Source organism: Corvus hawaiiensis, chromosome 15, assembly GCF_020740725.1.
Source record: "Corvus hawaiiensis isolate bCorHaw1 chromosome 15, bCorHaw1.pri.cur, whole genome shotgun sequence".
NCBI lineage: Eukaryota > Metazoa > Chordata > Aves > Passeriformes > Corvidae > Corvus > Corvus hawaiiensis.
In genome coordinates, this window is record NC_063227.1 from 1,811,773 (window position 1) to 1,828,236 (window position 16,464).

The following is a 16,464-nucleotide window of genomic DNA, read 5'->3' on the forward strand; positions in this document are numbered from 1 at the left end:
CACACTGCCAGGGCTGAGCCATTCCTGCACCTGCGCCTTGCTGTGGTTTTGAGGCACCGCTGCAGCTGAACCCCGGAGCTCAGGCTGAGGGTGAACCCATGGGGAAGGACCTGGAGGGATGGGACAACCTGGTCCCTGCTGGGTTATGGCCACACCAACTCCTTCACCTCATTATAAGGACAGGGAAACTGAGGCAGAAGATACCCATGGATTGAAAAAGCACCCCAAAAGAAAACAGACCCCAGCTCCCCATGCATGGGGCCCCACAGCCAGGCAGCACAGGGGCTGCTCACAGCTCTCCTGCCAGCTGAGTGCCCAGCACCCGGCCAGCATCGCTCGCCCACGGCAGGGATGGCACGGGCACGCTGGGGAGGGTGAGCAGAGTGACAGCCCCCAGCCTCCCTCACCTGTTTGCTCCAGGAGGGCACAGCGCTGGCTCTCAGTGCCCACCTCGCCATCCCCCAGCGAGCCCAGGCAGAGGGGCTGGGGCTCCGCCGATGGGGCTGTGCCTCCCACCTCCACTTCGGCCGCCGGCTCTTCGGCAGAGAAGCCCTCCAGCACTGGGCACGGAGCGGGCTCCCTGCAGCCCAGGGGCACAGAGGACTCGGGGGGGGGCTCGTCAAGGAACGAGAGCCAGTGCCCGAGCTCGGGGTTGAGTCTCTTGGACCGGCGCACGGCGTAAACAGCGCTGTCCTGCTTGCGGGCCGCCTTCCCCGCGCCCGGGCTGCCCTCCTGCTTCCCGGCATCGACCTCAAGGCCACCCAGCTCCCGCGGCGCCTCCGCCTCGGCCCCGGGGCTCTGCCGGGGCTCGCCCTTCTCCGCGGCCGCTTTCGCTCTGGGTGTGCATGTCCCGCTGGCATCGTCCCCCTCGGGCGGCACGGGCGAGCAGGAGCCGGGCGGCCGCGCCAGGGCCGCGTACACGGGCTTGCCCAGGCGGTATGGCTTGCTCACGTCGCACAGCAGGTCCCGCGCCAGCAGCTCCTTCAGGATGGAGAAGGATGCTCCGGGCTTCTTGCAGCCGCCGGCCGCCTGCCAGGCGCAGCCCGGCCGGCTCTGGGCGCTGCCCGGCGCGGGGGCACAGTCCGGTTTGGCTCTCTTGAAGGGGCTGCTGCAGGGCTGGGGCTTGGTGTCGGCGGGGTCGCGGGCGGGCAGCTTGCGAGGGGGCAGGCAGTAGGTGTGCATGTAGCGGATCAGCTCCACCACCGAGTGCAGCTCGCCCTCGCACGAGAACTGGCTGCCTGTGCCATCCTCCGCCGAGGACAGCGCGGCCACCGAGTCGCCGGAGCTCAGCGAGTCCTCGCTGGAGTCACTGTCGTCCTCGTGGTGGGCGCAGTCGGCCGGGGACGGGTGGTGGCCGCTGCCAGGGCACTCCTCGGGTGCCTGGGGGGCTTTGGTCTGGGAGCAGGAGGTGCTGGAGGTGAGGTGCCGGTGCAGCTCGGTGCAGCTGCGGCTCTGTGCCTGCGGGACGCTCGCCCTCCTGTCCCGGGGACCCTCCACCTTCCGAGAGGAGACAGGAGAAAATCAGCCCTGAGCCCTGCGGGGAGGCTGGCAGAGCCACCCCACACCCTCACACCCTGACCCCCAGTCCCGGCACCCCGACCTCCCTGGGGTCAGCCCCATGGCCCGAGTGCTGCCCCTCCTGCCTGCAGTGATGCTCCTTCTCCCCGGGAGGGATCCGCTGCTCTTCCCAGCCAATCTAATTTGCCCGGCCTAATGCACCGCACAATGACCATTAGCAAAGTAGGAAAATCTCGGACGGCACCCTCTGCTGGGTTTCAGATCAGCTGAAGTGTTGGGGTGGGCTCTGCAGTGTGACAGGCAGGGACTCCTGGCCAAAGGCCTTGGCTTGGGCTGAGAGTCACCAGGGAGGGGGGTGAGGGGGTGACCAGGGAGCACTTGGGGCTTTCCCAATGGGCGCTCAGGGAAGTCAGGAGAGGCCAAACCCCCTCTGGGTTCAAGTGAGATCAAGGTATTTCTTAACTCAGCACAAAGTCTGAAGTTCTGCAGAGCCCAGACTGCAGCAGACAGGGATGGAGCACCACAGGTGACAGTCCCTGCCTGTTCCCGACCCCTTGCCCAGCCCAGAGGCTGCCCACACTCCCCAACCCATCCTTTGGGACAGCTCCCAGGAGGTGGGTGCTGCACAGGCTCGAGGAAGTACCTTTGTGCAGGGCCGTGCGGGCCGGCACTTTGGGGTCCCCGGGCGCCGGGCACTCCCGTCCCGCTGGGCCTCACAGCTCAGAGGCGACGGAGAGAGGAGCAGCTTCTTCAGCTGCAAAGAGAAGGGGCAAGAAAAGGAGTCGGCATCGCAGCGAGGGCAGGAGAAAACGCCCGGGGGGCCACAGCCCCTTGGCTCACGCGTGAGCACATCCATCACCGAGCATCCGACCCAAAAATGGGGCACAAAATACCAGGCAGGGAGGGTTAGGGTTAGTATTTCCTGCCTCTTCGTGGCTGTGGGGCAGGTGCCTGGCTGTGTGCAGCCCTGTCCCCACAGCATTCAGCCCAGGGACCCCCAGGCAGGTCAGGGCAGTGAGGACAGGAGGGAATTTACTTCCCAGGGGCAACCCCACTCGTGTCAGACACACAGGAGCTGCCGTGGCATCCCAGCCTCTCACTCCATCACTGCTGCCCTGAGGTGACAGAGGCTTTTCACTGGTGTGAGTGATGGGTTTGGACAGCTCGCTCGGTCCCCGTGCAAGGCTCATTTAGCCAAAACACCCAGAGAGGGCCTGGACTCATTAACGAGCTTTCAAGGCGTTTTGCTGATGCAAATCCCTATGGGATCTGTCGAGGATCTCCCCAATGCTCTGTGTCAAGCCCAGGGGCGCTGGGAGCGGGGTTTTCCCCAGGTCACCCGCAGTGCCACCACTTCTGACGGCTGGGTCAGTGTAACATTTTCCTTCTACTCAACCCCAATTTTGGTCAGGGGGAGGGGAAAAAAGCCCAAGCCCCACACCCAGCAACAACATTTGAGATTCTGCCCGTGGGGCGCTAACAACCGGAGGCAACAACAGCTCAACAGCAAGACGACTGCGTAGGCACCGGGGACTGCAGGAGAGACAGATCTGGGGCTCCCGTGCTGCCCGGAGCCCTGGGGGGTTAGGGAGTGATAGAAATGGGGTGCCCGGGTCAGGGTCCGCCAGGAAATGCCAGCCGGGACACCCGCAGCTTTAGGAGTGAGGCTCCTGTTGGGGGAAGCGCCCAGCACCCTTTCCCCCCCGCCCCTGCAACGTATACATCCTATATATACACATACAGGTCATGTGTGATATATACCCCTGCGGGGCGTGGGCGGTGGAAATGCACGCTGTCACCACTGGATGTCACTCCTCCCCTTTGCTGGCTTTTTGGGGACACCCCCGGGACCGGGCTGGGGGGCTCTGGGGGGGACTCTGAGCCGCAGGAGGGAGCAGGCTGGGTGTCCTGTCCCAAGGAACCTGCCGGGGATGGCAGGAAACGCTGCCAGTTAATCCTGGCCAGGAAGGGGAGCGGGGCTGGAGCGCCAATATTGCAGGGGACCAAGAGGGATGCTCCAGCCACCAAATCTGGAGGGACTGGAGGCCACACAGTCCCTGAGGGGGTTTGGTGGAAGGCACAGGGAGGGTGAAACCCTCCCACTGAAAGCCGAGGGCAGGGGCTGACACTCAGGCAAGCCCCTCTTGTGCCAGCAGGGAGCTCAGCCAGGGCAGAGCCGGGGGAACAACCACCACTGCCCGTGGGCACAGGGCCGGGATGAGCCAGGGAGAGCCCCGGGCAGCCCCACACCTGCACATCGGGTTAAAAGCAGGTGTGGGTGCTGCCAAAGCAGCCCCCAGCCCTCTGCCACCCGCCCCCACCCCATCCATAGATAGATTTGTATACACACAGCTTGTTCCCGTGAGGATGGTGATGGAGGTGACAGCAATGATGCAGAACATGTATACGTATACAATACAAGTATATGCTTTGGTATTGACGGTTAAAGAGAGTTTTAAGCCTAGAATGAAAAAATTCAGACCTTGGCTTCCTATCATACCCATGCAGCCGGCTTATCTGGGGCTCATCCAAATCCACCTTAAACAGTAGGAAGTGGGTTCTTACTAGAGACAGCTCATCACACTCGGGGGCCGGGGGCGGCCCCCCCGTGACCGGGGCGGTGGGTTTGGGGGAGGGGGCAGGTGAGGTGGTGGCAGGGTTGAGCGTGTCCCCCTCTTCCATAGTTCGGAAGGCAGCGAGGCCCATGTCATCTCCCTGTATATCATCCAAAGTCTCCGTGAGGGCTGCCAGCAGCGCTTCGTTCTCGCTGTCTATTATCTGAAAGGAGCAGGCAGAGAAGAAAGGGGGTGTTAGGTTGGGCAGAGGGTCCCCAGGATGTTCAAGAGGGACCAGCAGAGCCACAGCAGCTCCCACGCTTCCCAGTGACCCCACAGTGAGAGCTTTTCCCCAGCACAGCACCAGGATGGGATGAGGAGAGACCCAGAAAAGGAGGATCAGTCTGTCCACCTGCACCCCAGCAGGACAAGAATGAATCAGAGCATCTTCTCTCCCAACAGTCCCTCACCCCACCACGAGGCAAACGGCAGCAGATACAGGATCTGTGATGAAAAGGCTCCTGGCCCAAATTCTCCTGACACTGGGCTGCAAGTGCAAGAGCTGTGAGCTCAGCCAGGACTGCCCAGTGGACAAGAGGGCACAGGGGAAGCTCAGCCCAGGCTGCACCACTGGCCAGATGCCACAGCTTGTGGCAACAACCACGCTGAGTTTTGTGTTCACTAAAAGCCCCCAAACACAGGCGCCTCCAGCTCCCCAGGGCTCTCAGTCCTCACACTTAGAGCTGGTGCACCCAGTGCTCTGTGAGGGACCCTGTCCAGAGCACAGCCCCAGTCACTCCCCAGTCTCCCATCAGCATCCCCAGATCATGCTGTTCACCCAAAAACTGGCTCAGGGGAGCTGTTGTGCACGGCCCATCTCACTCTGGGCCAGGCAGGGCCAGGGGCTGCTCCTGCCTCCTCCCTGCCCACTGCTCCAGCTTGACTCGGGTCCCTCGTTTCATCAGGGCTTTGGCTTTGCTGATGCACCTCCAGCCTTCCCAGTGCCCTCCCAGTCCCACACAGCCCCACGAGTTCCCTTCCAGTCTGGCAATACAGTGCTGAAGCCCAGAAGAGGATGCAGAAGCTGAGGAATGGCTGGAGAAGGCCAGGAGTTCCTTCTTTTTGGTCCTCCTCCATCACAATCTGAATGTAAACCATGTCCAACGGGAAGCAGGCTACCATCAGCGATAAAATTAGCACGGGGGTAAAGCCAGGCTCAGAGGCAGGACTGCTGCCTGCACACAGCCTCCTGTGTTTTTCTCCTCTTGTTGGAAAATTAAACATCTTTTGTTCCATGCCCTAACCTTGCTCGCAGTTACTAGAGCAGGCTCCAGGGAAAGGCAGCAGGATGCTCCATTTTTGGCTCCGTTTCTTTTCCTCCTGTTATTGGCACGAGATTGCTGTGCATACAAGTTCAGTGGGATACATTTCATCATACTCCACTGCTCCTCATCGGCCTGGCTTTTGCATTTCTTTTCTGTTTATCTTTTCCCCAGGAAGTTCACGGAAAATATGCGTCTCGTGATGAAGGTCCCTCAGCTGGACTGGACCATTTTCAAGCACAGCATCAGCCCAGCATAAAAGCCAGAGGGTTGTTATTACAGGCAGGTTAGAAAATATTGAGGCTCTTTTTTATCTCCTTGTTTAAATAGAAATCCTCTTCCTCCCAAAACGTAACCCAGGGTTGGTGATTAGCTGGTACCAGTGGGTCACAGCCTCCGCGTCCGAGGGGGTAAAGGCCTGGGTGCTGCTCAGGAGCGCACAGAGACTCCAGCCCCAAGGATGGGCACATCCAGGGCATGGCATGAGCTTTGGGCAAGGTGGTGAGGAGGCTGCCCAGCCTGCTCTGTGCCCAGTCTGCTCTGTGCTCAGTCCCCTCTGCATCTCCCTGCCTCCAGCGTGCCTGTGCTGTGCCCACAGCCCTGCCTGTCCTCACAGCTCCAGGAGATGAAAGAGAGACAGGAGCAGAGGGACATGGAGCAGCCCTGCCTGTGCCCAGGAGCATCCCCTGCCCCAGCGTTTCACCGTGCGGGCCCAGCCATGGACCCATCCCAGCCCAGAGCCGAGGACAGGAACCAGCCCCTCTGCCAAAGGGACCCCAGCCCCACACAGAGGGGGCTGCCAGAGCTGGGAAGCCAAAGGAAGGGGCTGCTTCCTGCTCCCGGGAAGGGAATTTTTCCAGTGCTGGGACCCCCGCACTGCCGCCCTGGCATTCCAGGAATGGAACAGGACACGCTGCACCCCGGCTGCAGCTCCCTGTGAATAATCCAGCTCAGGAGGGCTGGCTCAGCAGCCTCCTCTGCTCCTCCTCCAGCTCCTCGTTAGCCCTACTCCGCTTGCCCCATTTAGAGCCGGTGCACCAATTAATGGAGCACTAATCAGCTGGGGAGGAGATATTAATAGTTGTGTGTGTTCCCTCCTCCCACCCTCCTTCTCCCCCTGCCTCCATCCTCGGGGGATGGGGGTACCTGGAAGAGCTCGGAGTCGTCGGTGCTGTACTGGCTGGAGTCGGTCTCCGAGTGCTCCCCGCCCCACTGCAGCTCGCTGAAGCAGCCGGCAGAGTCCAGGTCGCCGGCGTCCAGCTGGGACAGATCGATCTCGGGGAAGTCGGAGTAGAGGTGCTCCTCGCCAGACACCTCATACTGCGCACAGGAAAGGAGAGAAACGGTGTGAGGCCAGAGGTGCGGGCAGCAAAGGCAGCAGCATCCCCGTGCGGGCAGCCAGTGCTCCCACCGCAGCCCCAGCCCCGCTTCCCACACGGCTCCGGGAGCGAGGACACGGCACTGGCAGGGTGTGGCGGGCACCTCTTCACCCAATAGCCCTGCACAGCCTGGCACTGGCCACTGTGAACAGCCCCGCACTTGCCAGCAAGCCCCCTCCGGTGTCCCAGCGCTGGGAACAGCAGGACCTGCATGGGAAGAGCCTCGTCTCTCCAGAGTGCAGATGCTCTGGGCACAGCACAGCCACCCGGGCTGCTGGGGCTCCTAGGGGCAATTCCTGCCCTTGGTGCCCTAAAAGTGACATCCAGCTTACCCAGGAGGCCTGGGGATCAGCACTAGAGACTTGGGACAGCAGCACACAGGGCCAGCCTCACACCCTGTCCCCACCACATGGCCCTGAACCACTTGGGGACATCCCTCCGGGAAAGCTGCACATCCCAAAGCACTGCCAAGGCAATCCAGACCCTGCTCCCTGCACCACGCAGGACGAGAAGAACAGCACGGAAATGAATGGAAGTCTGAGAGCACACGGGGTGATGGGAGCTCCAGGAACCGAGTTAAAAATCTCCATTTAACCACAGAAAGGAGCTGGCACCTGCCCCACTTGGGCCTGGCTTCCAGCCACGAAACCCCAGGCGGCACCAAGCACCTGAGGGAGCCAGGGCTGGCACCAGCACCCGCTGCCTGCCCTGGCATTTGGACCGTGCCTGGTTTTGCCTCGGTGTCCAGGTTAGAACACGGAGGGGAAAGGTCTGGTGCGACTCCTCCCAGCATTGGCTGCCCAAGGGGAGTTTTCTGGCAGTGAGGGAAGCAAGTTTATTTACAGAGCAAATGGATTTTGGAGCAGGCAAACATCTGAGCATGTGAGAGAGGCTGCGGGGGAACGTGGGGGCCCCTCCTCCTGAAGCACCCTGGAAGGGTCTCCTCCATCACTCAGTGGGAAGGAAAAGGGATTTCAAACCCAGCCACAGGAATGGAAAAGACAGCTTTTCTCTCCTTCTCTCCTCATTTTTTGTTTTTCAAATTGGGATAATCTGGGATTATTGACTGTGCTCCCCCAGGCTGAGGAGCCTGCCTGCCACACTCCAAAGGATGATCCCGTGCACACACTCACTCCCATTTTGCATTTCTCACCTGCTTCCCACCCTGACCAATCCCAGGGGAGGTGGAACACAGGGAGAGCTCCTTGGAGGGCACAGCAAGGGCAGGGGAGAGTGGTTTTATGGCCTGATGGTGAATCCGTGCCACGTCCCAGCCATGCCCAGGGCCACAGTGGGGCTGGGGGCTGCAGGGAGGTGCCCCCACTCTGGGGGATGCTCTCCCTGCACCCTCCCTTCACCTTTTTGCTGGAGAGTGGTGTATCAGGTAAATACCACAAGCGTGGTGCCACAAAGTGTTACCAGGCAACTCTGAGTGCCTCTGGGAGCTGATACTCCTCACTGGGCCCCTAGGGATGAGGCTTTTCTAACCTGCCCTGCAAAAACCTTTGTTCCCAGGTGTCAGAGCACATGCAGCAGGTCACTGCCAGCTCTGGGGGGCACAGATACTGCCTTTCCCCTTGTTCTGTCCCCTCTGCTCAGGGGCAGCTGGGACTGCAGTGGGATCAGATGTCCTTTGGCCTTTCAGATGTGTTCCTTACCTGCTGTGGCTTGTCCCTGCCTTCCTGTCCCTGCTCTAGCGCCTGCTCCAGAAAAAAGTCTTCCAACAACTTTGTCTCCCCCTTCTCCCCCAATCTTCCCATGGGAACACAGGCAGAGGCTTTTATTTTTAGCCCAGCCATACATACACAGATATACGTGTGTCTCTGTGTGTGCGTGTGTGCGTGCAATTAAAAATAGCAGAGCAGTCAAATTCTCCTGCTCCTTTTGATATGCCACAAGGGAAAAGATCCTGGTGCTGAGATCACAAGGAGCAGCTGACACCAGTGCTTGGGATGTCTTTTGATCCACTCCACAGATGTGACATGTCCCCATTGGCAACAGGGCTGGGTAAAAATAAACCCCTGCAATCTAACGCTGCTGAGCTGCCCTCTCTGCACACTCCGGGGCAGGACTGCCCGGCCACTGCCACGCTGGGGATGCTCCCAGGTTCCTGCCTACCACAGGTCAGGAATGCCCAAAAACTCAGCTCTGTCTGTGTTGAGCCTCCTCTTCCTTGAAAAACATGGGGAGAGCCTTTGCTCAGTGGGGTCACCCCCATGAGCACTGGGATGGGCACTCCAGCACTCCAACCAGTCCCCTCTGCCAGACAGGGTCATTTACCCAGCCCAGCCACCATGGAGCTGGGGCTCCAGAGGGAATCCATCACTCCCAGCTCAGAATCCATCACCCTGAGCAGCACTGAGAGCAGAGTCCCTCTGGGCTGGCCACAGGGGTGGGGACGGGCCCAGCCCCCTGCCCGGGGCAGGGGTGGCAGCAGCGATGGGGAGGCTGCCTGTGGGCACAGGACCTCATCTGCTCTGACTCTCCCTTTTCCCACCCTTTGCACTTCCTGCTGCCTTGGGAGAGGAGTGAACTTTTGTTCTAATTTTACTCGGGACTTTGTAGGAAGATCAGCCATGGGTTCTTGGTGTGCAGCCAGCAAACACCCATGGAGACATGCTCAGAAATTCGGAGGCATCCTCCAGCCCAGACACCTGGCCCGGGTGTGCTGCAGCAAGGCTGCGACCACAGAGCTGCTGGCAGTGCCTGACGAATCCCTGCTCCAGGGGAGGAGATGCCCAGGCAGCTACACAGGTGCTCCCATGCCAACCCCTCCGTCCTTCAGGGGAGCAGGAGCCCCAGCCTGGGCACTCCCTCCAGCAGCTGCTCCTGGAAGCCAAAGCTGGAAGGTGGAGGTCGTTTGGGAAAGGCCTCCACTCAGAGACATTTCCCTCAGCTTTCTTTAAAGCATGAACCAGGTCTGACCTGAGCCCAGCAGAGGTGTGTTCACAATTCCCAGGCACAGGCTGATCCTCGGATGCTGCACGGAGCTTCCCCTGCAGAGGCTATTATTCACCTGCTGCAGAGCTGGGACAGTCCTGCCCGCTGTGAGGGGTTTGTCACTTCAATCATGGCAGCAGAACTTCCCCAGGGAGGCCATAAGGAACCCTCACACTGAGGGTCTGTGCTCATTTCACGCCCCTGCTGAGGCTGCTGGACCTGGGACAGCTGGAGAGCAGGAGAGCCCCGTGCCCACCCCAGTGCCAGCCCCTGTCCATGCCCACGGAAGAGCAGGCAGTAGCGAGAAAGCACAAGGGACGGTCTCCAAACTGTCTGACAAGGACATCAGAGGTCACCCTGCCAACCCTCCTGTGCCAGGACTGCCCCTAAACACTCCCAGAGCAGTGCCAGCGGGGCCCCTCCCTGAGCACGGCGCGTGAGGAGGGACCAGCTCCCCCCAGCCCCTAAACCTTCTCCTGGAAACCCGTGCGCAGATCAGTCCAAGAGCTCCTGGTATCTCCTTGGGCAGCATCCCTTTGTCTCCCGGCAGTGGAAGAGCTCCTGGCTGCTCTGGTGGGTGCCCCAGCTGCTCCCACTCCCTGTCCCTTTGCAATGTCCCCAGTCTGTCCTTCCCGGGGCAGTGGCAGGCGAGGCAGCACGAGGAGCTGGCACAGGGGTTAGCTCCATCTCCCTGCCCCATTGTGAGGGTGGTCAATGCAGGCCACTGTCACCAGTGTCCCCAGAAGCTCTGGCACGTGTCCTGGGCTGGACCTGCAGCCACTGGCTGCAGCCACATCCAAGGATGCCCCGGCTCAGTGCTGGCTCCCGACACCCTGGGGGCAGCAGGTGGGACATGTCCCTTCCAGTTCTGCTTTGGAGCAGTGTGAACTCTGGCACGTGAGGTCTTATCTCTGAAGAGACACGAGACTCCTCTGCAAGCCCAGCTCTAATTCAAACACTGGATTAACGAGACAGGAAATGTTTTCCTCTTTTTCAGTGTCAGCTTGGGCTCCCCAAACGAAACCCCCCCAGTCAGCAGGACTGGAGAGGCTGGCTGGGGTCAGGCTGCTGGCTGTATCCATGAGCCCAGGGAGGGCAGGAACAGCATCCTAAACCAGGGCAAGCAAGGGCTCAGCTCATTGTCTGCTCTGCTTAGCTGGCTCAGGGAGCTGGGCACAGCGCAGTGACCGTGACAGAGAGACCTGCAGGTGCTCTCCTCTGTCTCACTCCAACAGCAGCACCGGCAGAAATTACCCTTATCTGCAGAACCCCTGGGCCCAACCCCTTGAAGTGGTGGCCAAGTATTTTGGCGTGAGCTGCGGGCACAGCGGGTGATGGCACACGCACCGCTCGTGCTTAGTCAGCCTGCACGAGTGGCAGCCTCTGAAGTGCCGGCGTGCCAGCGCTGCTGGCCACGGGCAAGCACCTCCTGGAGCCTCATCCTGCCTGAGCCTGCCAGGGCAGCCAGGCATGGCCTGCACACCAGCCCTGGGGTGCCCTGCGGTGGCCCTGTCACTCAGGGGCCAAAGGAAGGAAAGAGGCAGCACCTCGGAGGGGCCAAAGGAAGCAGCCAGGAACAGGCAGCCCACTCCTCGCTGGGGAGCAAATGGTGACTCAGCTCCTCCCTCCACAGCCAAGAGCCTACCCAAAGCATGAAGGGATAAATATATATCCACACGTGCTGCACACACAGCCCCAAATCAGCCAGGGGCGTTCAGGCTGTGACCCAAAGCAGCAGAAGGTGAGAAATGCCGAGAACACCAAGTGCTGCTCCCACCAGCCCTCCCTGGGCCCCACGGGGAGTTCCTCCCTCCTCACCCTCACCCGAGCCTGACTCGAAACAGGAAAGAAAATCCTTGGGCAGGGGTTTTGCAGAGTCGTTTGGGCTTACCAGGGAAATCTGTAATCACAGACTACCTCAAACGGGGCTCACAGCCCTGCAGGGAGACGGGACACAGGCACTGCGGGGCTGTTCACTGACGGGCTCTCACCGGGCAGGTGGCACTGGGCTGGCTGGTGTGGCACTGGGATAGCTGGTGTGGCACTGGGACGGCTGGTGTGGCACTGGGATAGCTGGTGTGGCACTGAGCTGGCTGGTGTGGCACTGGCTGGTGTGGCACTGGGATAACTGGTGTGGCACTGGGATAGCTGATGTGGCACTGGGATAACTGGTGTGGCACTGGGATAGCTGGTGTGGCACTGGGACGGCTGGTGTGGCACTGGCTGGTGTGGCACTGGGATAGCTGGTGTGGCACTGGGACGGCTGGTGTGGCACTGGGACGGCTGGTGTGGCACTGGCTGGTGTGGCACTGGGATGGCTGGTGTGGCACTGGGATAGCTGGTGTGGCACTGGGATGGCTGGTGTGGCACTGGGATAGCTGGTGTGGCACTGAGCTGGCTGGTGTGGCACTGGCTGGTGTGGCACTGAGCTGGCTGGTGTGGCACTGGGATAGCTGGTGTGGCACTGGGATGGCTGGTGTGGCACTGGGACGGCTGGTGTGGCACTGGGATAGCTGGTGTGGCACTGGGATAGCTGGTGTGGCACTGAGCTGGCTGGTGTGGCACTGGCTGGTGTGGCACTGAGCTGGCTGGTGTGGCACTGGGACGGCTGGTGTGGCACTGGGATAACTGGTGTGGCACTGGGATAGCTGGTGTGGCACTGGGATAGCTGGTGTGGCACTGGGACGGCTGGTGTGGCACTGAGCTGGCTGGTGTGGCACTGGGACGGCTGGTGTGGCACTGGGATGGCTGGTGTGGCACTGGGACGGCTGGTGTGGCACTGGGATGGCTGGTGTGGCACTGGGATAGCTGGTGTGGCACTGAGCTGGCTGGTGTGGCACTGGGATGGCTGGTGTGGCACTGGGATAACTGGTGTGGCACTGGGATAACTGGTGTGGCACTGGGACAGCTGGTGTGGCACTGGGACAGCTGGTGTGGCAGTGGCTGGTGTGGCACTGGGATAACTGGTGTGGCACTGGGACAGCTGGTGTGGCACTGGGCACGGCCATTCACCCCTTTTAGGGGGGCAGGGCTGGGTGCCTGCAGACCCCCAGCACCCTCCTGAGCTGCCCCAGAACTGGAGCGAGGAGGCTTTGGGGGCATGAGCCACACTGGGACCAAACGCAGGGGTGCACCCTGCTGTCCCTGCAGCTCCCAGCACACAGTCCCCGTGGGGTCAGGCCATCAGCAGCCAGGCTGGGTGCTGCCAGCCCCTCATCATCCCCAGCTGCACCCCAGCCCAGAGGGATGGGCGATGTGCGGGGTGGGCAGCCTGGCTCCAGCACCAGGGAGGAGGGCAGAGGTGGCAATGGAGGAGAGAGCTATAAATAAGTGTAAATACAGCAAGGAGGCACCTGGCCAGAGCTGTGAAGGTCATCAGAGTGTGTGCCAGCAGATAAGCAACCCCCCTCCCCAGTGGCATTTGACAAAATGTCACTGTGAATGAGGGAGAGGTGGTGTCAGGTTGTGCCTTGGCCCCGTTGCCCCTCGACACCCCAGATATTTATAGCCTGAGAGCCCTGCAGTGAAGGACGAGTGGTCCGTGGAGCTGACCCTGCCTGCACTCACAGCGAGTGACACGGCACAGGGGAGCACATCCCCCTGCCAGGTTTGGGGCAGAGGCACACAGGAACCTCCCAGGCTGCATGGAGCATGCAGCACCTCGCTGTCCTGCCAGGCGTTTTGCCCTCTGCCCTCTGTTAATTTTTAATTACTTTTTTTAACTTTCTGCTAGTCTGTTTTAACGATTCAGCCCAGCCAGCAAGAGGCAATACCTCATTTAAAGCCTGGACTAAGCAAATAGCAGCTCTTTCTTCCTCCTGAGCTACTCCAAACCAACTTCTGCTGGTCCCTCTTGCTGCAGCACGTGGGAGCTGCTGGGCCCCACGCCGGGCACGCTGTGCCAACACAGCTTGGACTCAGAGGTTGGACTCAAAGGTTAGACCTGATCATCTCAGAAGTCTTTTCCAACCTAAATGGTTCTGTGATTCTGTGACAACACCCTCCCAACACAGCCTGAGACATGCTGAGTAGGAAAAGGTGTTCTGAGGGGGAAAAGGGGGTTCTGAGTGGGAAAAGGGGTGCCCAGTGCCAGGCTCTGAGCCCCAGCCCCAGCCTGAGCACGGTCTTGCTCGCTGACTTTTGTCTTACATTAGAAGGGTGTAATTAAGATCAACCAGGAGATGCCAGTAATGGGAAATATTAAACATTAACCGCAAACAATAAACATGAACTTGCCAGGATAACTTTGATTTGGAGGAGAGATGGAAGAAATCGCACTTAACTGTCCTTGAGTCACAGGACAGAAAACAGGAGCCTGAGATACTGGTAATAATGCCCTGGATAAACAACATTCTGCTGGAATACTTCAAACAAAGGTGTGTCGGGATTAGGAAGAAGGGCAGCACCGAAGTGTATCACAGGTTACAGAGCTGCACGTTCACACTGCGCTCAGCTCGTTTCTTCAGGCTCCAAATTACAGAGTCCACTTTGGGTCTGCCTGAGCACCCACCAGGGAGACCCTGCTGCACCCTAAATCACCCCCCCCACTGCTGCCAGGCACAGGCAAGGGCAGGTGGTGGCTGTGCCCTGTGCACGGAGCAGGCAGAGCAGGGAACAGGCTGTTCCCAAGGAGCCACCTCCTCTCTCAACACCACCTGATGGAAACAGCCCTGTCTGGCCGTGCTGCGTCCCTGCAGTCTGCCAGGACTGGCTGGGCAGTGCCAGCACACCTGGGCACTCAGAATTGTGCCTCCCCAGGTGTGACAGCTTCATCCTGCACCCCTGGGGCCAAACAGCAGCACCCCAGGGCAACCAACCCTGTCAGCAGCCAGCCTGGCAAACACCACGCACCACCCGCTGATCCAGCACCCCAAACACCCATGTGCCAGTAGCTGCTGCCAGCCCTGTCCCTGTCACCACTCCATGGCATCAGCCAGGCAGGGCACAGGCCCCAGGCCTGAACACTGCTTGGGGTTTCTAAGAAACTCCTTGTTATCTCCCCCAAACCAAAGGCAGGACCAACAGACAGCAGCTGGCACGTGCTTAGCCGGGCACAAAGCACAGTGGGGACAAATGTCCCATCAGCTCGGAGCTCTCCAGCCCTGCCATGTGATCCCCTGGCCGTGGGGACAGGCGGGGAAGGAGCAGGAGCAGGCAGGGTTCCCCCAGCAGCACCCCACCTCCTTCCTGCTGCCCCTCTGTGAGCAGCGCAGCCTGTGCGGCGGGACAAGGGCAGAGCAAGAGGTGGCACAAGCCCTGCCACCCCAAGAAGATGCCCAGTGGGACTGGGAGCAGTGGGGACCGTGGTTGAGGCCAGCAGGGCATTGAGACAGTGAAATTCTTGGGATTGCTTCCACTCACACACACCACTGGAGGTGGCAGGGAAGGCTGTGGCTCCAGACAAGCTGGGGAGCCCCAGGAGCCAGGCTGGCAGCACAGGGGACCAGGCTGTGCCATGGCAGGGGACAAGCCCTGACTCACTGAGGAGCTGACTGTTAGCCAGCTCTGCTGGTCACAAAAATTCCCCACAGTGGCAACTCCCTCCTGTTGTAAGGAAAACATGAGGGGGCGATTATTTTCAGACCTTCCTCTTCCGACGTCCCTGCAGCCAGCAGCCACATGACTGCTGTGGGCACAGGGACACCAGCGAGGAGCAGCAGCCCTGTCCCTGCCCTGCTCTCCCCACCAGCCCCTTTGCAGGTTTGGTGCCCAGCTCAGAGGCTGACAGGGCTCCACGAGGCCCTTTCTGCCCAGAGGACGTTGTGAACATCCTCCCACGGCACAGCCAGCACCAGCTCAGCTCCATGGGCACTGCTCACCCTGGCACTGGCAGCTCTTCCCCCCTCGCAGCCGGCTCCAACAGCAAATCCCTGCCTGGAAGCAGCAACCATCCCTCCAGCTGCCCACACCACCGAGTCAGACCTGTGGTGGCACTCAGAGGCAGATGCCCATGGGGACATCACCACCTCGTGCCACGTTCTCTGGTGGCTGTGCCACCAAGCCCATCCACAGCCGTGCTCCCTACCCACAGCCACAGCCTTGGGATCCTCCAAGCTCCCAAAAGCTCCCCTCAGCTTTCCAGGAGCCACAGCCAAACCCTGCAGTCCTGGCAATCCCTGAACTACTTCAGCCTGGCTCTGCCCAGCTCGGCGAGGGCTGAATTCCCAGCAGACTCTGCTGCTCGGTGTCATCCACGGCTGTGAAATGGAGCTGAGATCACACCTGGCCCAAGTCCTGCCCGAATCCTGCCCCTTTACACCTGACAAGCAGCTGGACAGAACCTGCTGCCTGCCAGCCACCCACCCAGCCCGGTGTGACCCCTCTGCCAGCTCTGTCACCACTACCTGCAGCATGCCCTTCACCTCCCCAAGCCACAGGCGCCTTTTCACACCTCGCTGATGCTCTGGTGAGGAGCAGGGACTGCCTGGACAACCTGTCCCCTGCTGGGAGCACTCCCAGCCCCTCCTGTGGGGAGGTGGCAGCAGGGCAGGGAGGAAAGCACAGCTCCTGCCCGCCTTGCTGCTGCAGCTCTGGCTCTGAGGCTCACAGAGGGGCTCACGGAAGACACCAAGGAACACACCACAGGGCTGGCACTGCTCGGAGTTGCTCGTGCCCTCAGCAGCCTCTTAAGTGCTAATCAGGCCAAGGCAGGAGACGGGGAAGGTTCAAGCTGGGGTTAAGAAGGCACAAGGAGGATCTTCCTGAATTAGCCTGACCTGCCGGCTGGTCCAGCCCCAGCACGCTCCAGGG

At 60.6% G+C, this 16,464-nt stretch overlaps 1 protein-coding gene across 1 annotated transcript in view; it reads right to left on the minus strand.

Moving 5' to 3' along the window:
* PPARGC1B (PPARG coactivator 1 beta) overlaps positions 1-16,464 on the minus strand; it is a 48,019-nt gene that overhangs the window by 9,906 nt on the left and 21,649 nt on the right. Inside the window, exons 2-5 of the mRNA XM_048319413.1 lie at positions 6,542-6,715; positions 4,084-4,296; positions 2,162-2,272; positions 408-1,497 (exon numbers count right to left, since the gene is read on the minus strand). Of these exons, the coding sequence (XP_048175370.1) occupies positions 408-1,497; positions 2,162-2,272; positions 4,084-4,296; positions 6,542-6,715 (1,588 nt within the window). The remainder of the gene's footprint in view (positions 1-407; positions 1,498-2,161; positions 2,273-4,083; positions 4,297-6,541; positions 6,716-16,464) is intronic.